General features: G+C 39.1%; 1 protein-coding gene across 1 annotated transcript; it reads left to right on the forward strand.

The window, feature by feature from the left end:
• The first annotated feature begins 1,071 nt into the window (after positions 1 to 1,071).
• On the forward strand, positions 1,072 to 8,541 carry rfk (riboflavin kinase). Its single transcript, XM_080434078.1, has 4 exons — positions 1,072 to 1,573; positions 4,313 to 4,464; positions 5,042 to 5,144; positions 5,472 to 8,541. The coding sequence occupies exons 1-4, from the start codon at positions 1,492 to 1,494 to the stop codon at positions 5,627 to 5,629; spliced, it is 495 nt and encodes a 164-aa protein (XP_080290204.1). The 5' UTR covers positions 1,072 to 1,491; the 3' UTR covers positions 5,630 to 8,541.
• The last annotated feature ends 1,289 nt before the right edge of the window (positions 8,542 to 9,830 follow it).

A 9,830-nucleotide genomic window follows, 5' to 3' on the forward strand; every position in this document is an offset into this window, starting at 1 on the left:
TTGTAAATAAAGTTTGTAAATAAACTAAACAAAGGCAATATGAAGAAACAAATATTAAGAGAAAGTAGTTTCTGTCCTTAAATCAACCATCTGCATTCGGTAATAGTGGGTAGCTGCCCACCTGCACTGACAGTTAATGCATTGTGAAAGATAATTTAGGGTCAGGATTAGGTTTGTAGGCCGGCCTTGGGTTGTAAGGTAATTCTGTCAGTGCAGTCTCTGAGTCTGCAGCTCCTCCTACTGATAGACAAGTGAACAACAGCCTGGAGAGACAACAGAGCTGTGACTGGCTGTCAAATTGACCCAGAACCATTGAAAGAGACAGTTCTAATCTCATCACCACCACCACGCGATCACATGGCTCTTGGCTCATGTAGCGAGCGTGACTTTAGCTCTGATGAATGCGTACCAACGTTGGAACTACACAGTCAGTAGTGCGAAAGTGCTGGGTCACGAGTGACGAGTTGCATTTTTCGTTTGCAGTGGTGGAAGTTTTACAATGGATTGTCGTAAATCTCTTTCTTACTGGCTCTGAGCTGACCCAACCCATACTTGACCACACTTGGACTGCGATTGGATAGCTTCAACCAACTAGCCAATGAGTAAATAGCCTGGCCCTGGAGGGATGCGACCTTCCCTCTGGACTATGGGATCTTGACGCTATGTAACCTCCGCAGTGTTGCCAAGTCCGCTTATTATAAGCGACTTTGGGCTTGCTTCCAAAAGTTTTAACCTGTGGTTCTCAAATATTTTCGTGTCATGGTTTGGACACCAAAATTAATATTTGTCCCTAACCCCCCATCTGAAAATGTTTTGTGCCAGGGAGCCAGGGATATTCCACATTTTATTTCGTGATTTAAAAAAAAGCAGATCGACGCGTTGTGAGCTTGTAGATCGGCTATTTTCAAATATCCGATGTATTCAGTATTACATAGGTTTAAGGTGCTCATGTGGCCGCCAACATAGTCGCTTCTTTCGGGCTTGTTTTCCTCGGAGCCTGGTTTTCCTAGACCTGGTTGTTTATTTCTCTCACAAAATCTGGCAACACTGAGCCTCGGCTTTCAGTTCAAAACGCAGCATCATCTCCCTTAAAGCCCACTGTGCGTGTGCGACTGCGAGGTGTTCGTTAGCAGTGAGGGAACCGACGTGACAGAGAGGATATCTTGTTTTCGTAGCTTTTCTGTACAGTGTAACGGGCGCTCTCCCCACTGTTTAGAATTAAGAAATATCAGTTACGTACTATATCGTTACATATGCGGGGCTAGCATAGTCCAGCTTTAGCTCGCTAGCTTAGTTAGTTGGTGGTGGTGGTGGCGGCACCCAAAATAAAGTTAGCTCGTCGTCTAGCCAAACACAAGGGCGACCTCTGATCTCTGTTACGGAAACACACCGTGTTTACTTAACACAACCAGTCTGCCAACGACACTGAGGGTATATTTGCTGCTCTGTTCAGTGTGTAAATCGAACAAGAAGCCTCGATACACAGGAGACATGAGGAGTCTTCCGTACTTCTGCCGGGGAGAGGTTGTCAAAGGCTTCGGGAGAGGAAGCAAAGAACTGGGGATTCCTACTGGTGAGTGGCTTTATTTAACACAATATGTTGCCTCTTTAGAAACAACTGCCACCTATGAAATAGTCACACTGCAACTCAGCAAGTTGTTGTTGTAGTAAAGATGTAATGCTAACGTAAACGTGACGTCAGTTACGAGCAAAACGTTGTGTTGTTTATGAACGACGCAACGTGCGTCATTTCACTTGGTACAAACCTGAGGTCATCTGAGGCAGCTTGGATATCCATGTCCATTATTTATTCGGCATTTGAGCTACGGACCGCCATTTGATGAGATTTAGACTCTCAGACCCAAGACTTGAAATATATTGCTATTGTTGGATACGATTTTGTCCACAATTCCATGCTGTATTGATGTACCATAGGAGAGATGACAGGCAAACGTTGATCAAAATGACAATTCTTTAAGTAGGTAATGCAGATGTTAAACAATAATTTAACTCTTGAGAGCGTAAAATTTTACGCGTAAAATTTTACGCTCTCAAGAGTTAAAGATAAATAAGGGTCCAACTCTACATCATTTAGCTGGGGACCACCTGGAACCCCCTCAAGGACCACTGGTTGAGAACCACTGATATAGACAACCACTTAAAATGTGAAATAAACATAGGTTTGTGTGTACATGTCACGATTTATTATTTAACTGCGATAGATATTCATCTTTTTATTGTCTGTAGATTTACTGTCCTTATTTATGTCAACACTGTGTGTGCCTCTTTGTCTTCACTGTAGTTTTAATTTATTGTGTGTGTGTGTGTGTGTGTGTGTGTGTGTGTGTGTGTGTGTGTGTGCAAACGCATTGCCAAGAAGCATTGTTACAACAGAGACATAACCTACGTATGTCTCTGTTGTAACAGTGGTTCTTGGCAATTTACAACGTTACATTTTCCCCCCTTTTAAATAATGCCCCATTTGAAAGGAACATGCATTTGTGGGATGAGCAGCACTTTCCAAAGCCCCAAAGTCATTAAAGTGTCATATACATTGACACATAACCACTACTGTTCTTTACTTGGTCATACAAGGTGAACCTGTCACAAGGAAAGGAGTTTATGGCAAAGAAGACTGACTCTGTTTGAAATTGTATACTTGTAAACTGTTACTGTATGCAACAGTATATTGTATACTATATGCTACTCCTCGTAGTAGTATGCAATACATGTAAAAATGACCATGTATGTAGTGTACTACACTTATAAAAAGAGAGAGAATGGATTTTTTTGGGGTGCAATAAAGCATCTGTCGCATTGGAGCCCTCAGTGTGCGAGCGTTTATTTATTCCTCTGTGTACTACACTTATGACAGGTGATCTGTGCCACCAGGCCATAAACTCATTCCAGGGAGCAATTACCTCAGGAACATGTCATACCTTTCACAGGCAGTGAGACAGGCATATTTAGGAGTTTAATCCTGATTTATTCATGTCACTGACAGAAAATAAGTGTTGTGAACATCATGAAGCGTTTTGAGCTTGTAGATCGTCTGTTTTAGGCGAGTGAATTGTGACACACTCGATACCGTCGTATGATGGAGTATTCATTATTGAGTCCCGATGATGAAGGGAAACCAGACAGTTAACATAGACAAAACTGTGTGGCCTATTTGCCTCAAGAAAGCCAAACCTGCATTCACAAATCAAAGTGCTTCAACGGAGAGCTGAAATGCCCCTCTTTTAGCAGCTAATGATTAGCTGCTGCACAAGTGAAGCCATCATCGAAGCCACAGCCAATCAAACCTTGCACGAGCCAACCCACCATTGCAAGTATTATTGCTAAATCAATAAATTACAAAAGGTTTAGCCAAAATTGGAAAACATGTACGCTGCCACAACCATTGATAACTTTGCAAAAGGGTAAACTTTAGTGCACTGTCATACATACGCTTCAGAAACCGCCATCTTCGTCCACTTCCATTCTATAGAAGTGAAGGGATGGTGTTTACAGTTGCACTGCATTGCGTTCAATGCATGGATTTCCACATTGGTGGCCTTTGACCAGGCGTCATAGGAAAGAAGCGCGTGGTTGAGCCAATTATTATTATGTAAATAAAAAAGTACAGGATTGTAGCTTTAAGACTTGTAATTTGGGTCTTTGGGGTATGTTGTCATGTTTATAAATGTGTGTTTGGTGTTAGTCTACCATTTAATTGTATCTGTGAACTTGTATGTCTGCGATTGGCTAGTTCCAGTACATTGCAAAATTGGGACAGGAGCATTGTGATTGGCCAGCCTGGTGGGACGATTGTTGTGTGACTATAACAAAATAAAATACATAGTAGTTGCCAATGACCAAATTGGAAAATTGAGATCCCTGGCCTGCTGGCAGGCACAAGAAAGATGACGCAGATTGGCAGAGTAGTTTGCAAGATTAGCTGAAGACAGACACACAGAGACAAACATGCTCCAATTCAATATCTCTGCCACTTGGCTTAGATAATTGAGGTCCAGTGGGGTCAAAAGCCTCTTTTCCCCTATTACTACAGTTTAATCTTACTATATATATTACTTGCATGAGAACTAGAGTATTACAGAAGCAAAGAAGCGCTACCAAATGTTGATGTGTTACCCAACTTGCAGGTCAGGTGGAAACTTACAGCATAATAAATAACTTTACATTTGACTAGCAAATCACTGAAAAACTCATAGATTGATAAGCTGAATATGTATATAGTTGTTTATTTTATTTATAATTGTATTTTAACAAGTATCTCACTTTCACTCACCCCTATTTCATCTCCCTTCAGCAAACTTCCCGGTCTCAGTGGTGGAACATCTTCCTGCAGATATTGGCACAGGAATTTACTATGGCTGGGCATGCATAGATAACGGAGACATCCACAAAATGGTGATGAGCATCGGTTGGAACCCTTATTACAAAAACACAAAGAAGTCCATGGTTAGTAATAACATGACAATTGTTCTCAACAAGTTAAAGTAAACTCAGTCGGGGACATTTAGCTTAAACGAAAATTTCACACTGGGTCTCTCTGCGTTTCCACTTTTCCAGTCATGAATGATCATCTTAAAACCTACACAATGCAAGACGTTTTTGTCAAAATACAAGTGTAACAATCCAAATAATGTAACGGCTTGAAAACCTTTACTATCACCCAATTGCCCCCAATTAAAATGCTGTTCATTTACCCCAATAAGCTGTAGTGTTTGGGAACGACCAGCCTTCTTGGTTAACAGTCTTGCCCTGAATTTACACCCTAAGGCAGCACAAAACCCAAGCTGTGTACCGCCACAAACCGGTTTAGGTTAGAGCAGTAGTTCTCACACTTTTTTTTGGCTTTATTGAGTTAGACACACAATAAAGTGATCCTTTACCTTTAAGCCGGTGTGTGGGCTCTACCTTTTTTTAAATGTTGTTTTCTTTGGCCTGGCACCCACTGTCGATGTGTGTGTAAAAGAGTTGCAATTAGTGCCCCCTAAACACTGTTTAAAAAAATGCATTGTGTTTTTCATCACAGGAGACGCATGTGATTCACACATTCAAAGACGACTTTTATGGACAGATTCTCAGTGTTGTAATGGCAGGTTACATTCGTCCTGAGAGGAGCTACGACTCACTTGGTAAGATTTATAACACAAGTAAAAGTCCCCCAAATTCAATCTAACAGTCATCCCTAATGCCCTTCCTTTCTTCCTCCCTCCCCTTGTCTTTTTTTAATTTGGTCTCTGTCCATCTGGATTGTTTCCTTTCTCTCAATTTATCCCTCTTTCTCTCTCCCCTCCATCTCCACTTCTCTCACCATCCCTTCCCCTTCTCTTTTGCGCTAATCTAAAATCCCCTCCCCCTGGTTTACACTGTCTTTCCCTGCTCATCTATTCTACATTTACTTCATATCATTTATCACCTTTTTTCCCCCCTCTCTCCATCCTTCCGTTTTTATGAAACAGAAGCCCTAATAGGGGCAATAAACAATGACATAGAAGAGGCCAAGGCGAAGTTGGAGCTCCCAGAGCACCTCAAGCTGAAGGAGGACAACTTCTTCACCACATCATCAACCGCACCCACTGCGTCGTCGTCATCACAAACGATAATCAACGGTCACTGACAGTTGACTCTTTCTTGAGCTCTTTGCACACACATGGAAAAACAAAACACACCCTACTTACAATGCACAACCCTCACTTGATCATGAAGTAAGGACATTGTCTATACTATAGTGATGAATCCATCAACTGCCATTTTCTTTTTTTACTTTGACTTTCTTTCTAATTTTGTCTTAGTCTTGGTTGAGGAAGCATTCTTCTTGTCACTGCAGACAACCACTTGAATTCATGGATGATATTGAGTTCTGTACAATCTCACCACATTACCTCATTAAGCTCTTATGTGGTGCAATGCCCTTTGATTATCATTTCCCCTTTGTTTTACTATTTCTACACATTCTCATTCAGATTTCCATAGGCAATGGCTGTAGTATGAATAGATAACTTGAAATCCTGTTCATATGCTTGTCAATCTTTTAAATCTGTGTAATAATAGTAATATGGGAAGGTGTTTGTATGGACCTTGTGAGGGGAGATGATGGTATGTCTTTTATTGTGAAAGGCAAGGCTGGACCATGAACACTCGGCTCCCCTGCCCATTGCTTATCCCATTTGGAGCTTTGCTCTTTAACTCTCTTTGCCCTTTTTGTGAGCGCTATCTCACCAAGGTCAAATATGTTACTTATTGAGTCTTGTGTGTTGAGATTTGTTTTGGCAGGGAAGGTGTTTATATCTGGGCATTAATGTTTGGAACTCAATAATATACCTGCAAAGCTGGACACCAGAGTGAACAGAGACAGACAGACTGATGTTTTACTGAGGAAAATTTAAATGTTACAGTTAAATATCAGAGGTTTTTCCATGTTTTCTCTCACTGTTTAAGGAAATCAATTTGAAATACAACATCCCTGCTGGTAGGACTTATTGTCACAAACTCGGTATGATCACTGCCCATAAAAATAGTGATTTGTTTGTCTTAGTTTATATCGAAGTTGGTCGTTTATTTTAGTTATGGAAAATGTACTTGCCCATGCTTGTAGAGTCTAACTGAATTCATTTATATGACCAACAGTCGAGTATTCTACTCTATTTTCTTACATCTGTAACATTTTGTTTGTTTGGATTCTTTAATTGGCACAATGTTGCCCCCCAAATCACTTGAAATCTAGATGACTTTTAGAACACCAATACTGTTCCTGGAAGCCAGAACATTTGACCAATCCGTAGATACAGTTTAGCTTTCTGTAGCATTTTTCACTGGCTAACCTCGATTAGACTTGTAATCACTAAGCCTTTTCTAGGTTTACAAGTGATAAGCACTGATAAGGGGGGAGTCTAAAGTCCATCCAAATCCTTATATTGTGGTTCCGTATTTCTGGGAATGTTCATACTTTAATTCATATTGTGAATTGTGAAATACATGAAATCACTAATTTATGTTACAAGATTGTGTCTTTTTGCTCACACGCTAATAGCTGAATCATCAACCTGGTTACATTACAGCTTCTGGAACATGATAAGGAATGCCTAAGTGAGTGTTCATTATGCTACTCTTAATGTATTTATCAAAATAGTTCAAATTTGGACTACCCTATGACTAAGTACAGTGCTTCTAAGTTCAATCATTTATCATTCAGTGGAGACTTTTATTGAGAGTGAAAATTACTATTTTATGAATATTGTTTATTTTTGAATAGATGCTAAATATATTTCTTCTCCCTTCCCAGGGACAGATTTACTCTTGTATAGATTTTGGAATGGCACTGTTGCCCCATAAGTCAGCTTTATTTATTATAGTAGGCTACGTTAGTTCTGTAAATGGCTTCTCAAACTTTATCATCTGTAAAAGACAAGTTTGCAGCTTTTATAAGGCACACAGAAGTCACAGAAAATACTCACAGTATAATCCTAAACAACACTGTGGTACTTTTGATTAATTGTATATACCTTTTCTTACCATAGAAGATCATTTGGGTACAGCCTTCCTCTCCCGATGTACTTGGAGTTAAATGATAGTTCAGAAGTCTAATGCACTGCTTTGTAAAAGCAATCTTGAATTGTGACCGAAAGATGAAGGATACAAAAAAAACTTCAACATTTCTGAAACACAGCAAAATATCTCCCCATTTTTGGCAATATTTAATTTCTAAATTAACTCAGACACCCCTTGTAGAGTCAATGGAACTATATGCTATTAATGGTGCACTCATTTTACAATTATAATTATACAACAGTTGATTATACGTTCTAGTACATTGTAGGAAAGGTGTTTTTCTCTCTATTAGAAGAGCTTCAGGTTTCTCAAGGTGTTACAAAAACCAACAACCGGTAGGGTAAAAGACTCAAAGAAAAGGGGATTACAGCAAAACCTAGTCAAAACTTGTTTTATTTGGGTAATTGTGTACCTCCTACAATGTAATTACAGCATAAGGGGCCATAATTCAAAGGATATTCAGTTCAGCCATATCCTGGCAGTGCTGTAAAGCTGAATTTATACTTTGTTGTATGACTACATCGCTAGGCAAAAATAGCAGCTTTCAAGTAAAACGTGGCATGCTGCGTAATTTTTTTCTTTCTTCTTTTTAACTTGAAAAAGTGTTATTTTTGACAATCAATGCGGTTGTAGAATACTACAGAGTGACTGATGTTTTTGCCTAATTTTACTTGGTACATGTTCATATAATTTTGCTCTATTGAATGCATAATTCTACAGTAGAGTTGGACTCAGTTCTCAGTTGGTATGTAATTGCTCCTATTCTCCTGCTCTCAATCAGTCATGTTCTTTTTAAATATATTACTGTAATGGCCATGCAGGCAGACAGGAAGTGAGTGTTGTCTGTTATGTTGTAACAGAATGAGCAATGCAAACGTGGAATGGAGGTTTAAAACATCTGTTACTATGTCACCTTTGGCTGGTAATGACAAGAGTAATAATTAAAATGACATTTTGCGAATTAATAAAGCCTACTGAACTGCTTACATACAGAATGTGTTTGTCCATTATTGTATTAGTATGATAGTATTTTGATTCTGGTAAGCCAATTGATGAAGATCAAGATTTATAAATGACCATGTTTTTACATGTTTATGAGTACATACTGTGCATCAGATGATATTGTTAGGCATTTCTATAAATGAGGCCCAATATCTTTGTTTTGTAACATCGTGATTTACACTTCAGACTTTGCCTGAACTCTAAGTTTAGGCAATATGTTGTTACTCTTTAGACTTTGTTTAGCATCCCTATACTGGGGGGAATATAGCCGAAATGAGCAGTTCTGCTATTTAAGAGATATGGCGTGGAAGGAAAAGAGAGCGTGGGCCACTTGGTCTGGTTAAAATATGCTTAGAAAGCCAATGACCCAGGCTGGAGCATATACTGTATCTAAGCATCTGAGCCATATTGTAGTGGATTGGTGGTCATTTGTTTTAGAATGAGGTGGCTTCTTCAAGTTCTGCACCAACCCCTATGGAAAAGAACCAATTGAATGGGGTTCTACACCATAAATGGCAACATATGCCATATTGTTTTTTTTTCTTTTTTCTTTACTGATATCTGATATTTGTCTGCTGTAGGCCCTTGACTGTCTCAGACCGTACATGTGGTAAAAAGAAGGTTACATGACTGCTACTGTATGCTTTCAGAACATTGTCATTTTATACTAAAGTATATTTACTGTATATCTGCATATATAAGCCATACTATATAAAAGGTGCTCAATATTATATTGGCAAAAGTATGCTACTATGCTGCCATAAAAAATAACTCGTAAAATCCTTGCTTGGTGACACCTTGCTTCCACCATTCAGGCCATATGAAAGGGTAACCTCCTGACCATAATAATGGGTTATTCGTTATTGGAGCATGGAGTAATGGAGTATGAGCATGCCATTTGGTGTACCGTTTATATTGAGCATTTGAAATGATAAGGCCATATAATGTTTACAGTTTTTGATAGATGGGTCTAAATAAACCACCTCTTCTAAGGAGGGAGACCAGTCAAATCATTTCATTAATGGGCAGTCACCCTGTAAACACCACCACAGTAGATATTAAATTAATAAAAGCAGGCTAATTGTGAGAAAGGCAACATAGAGATTAAAACATTATAATACATGCCACAGTATACTACTGTATGTAATCAGAAATGATAATAATTATAATGTCAAAGTCCGTACTATACAATGCATACTATGTGTACTGTAGAGTTAGCATGACAGGCACCATATCTACTGATGCATCTGACAGGAATATTATGTATG

The sequence above is a fragment of the Gymnoscopelus braueri genome (assembly GCF_963280865.1).
Source record: "Gymnoscopelus braueri genome assembly, chromosome: 7".
NCBI lineage: Eukaryota > Metazoa > Chordata > Actinopteri > Myctophiformes > Myctophidae > Gymnoscopelus > Gymnoscopelus braueri.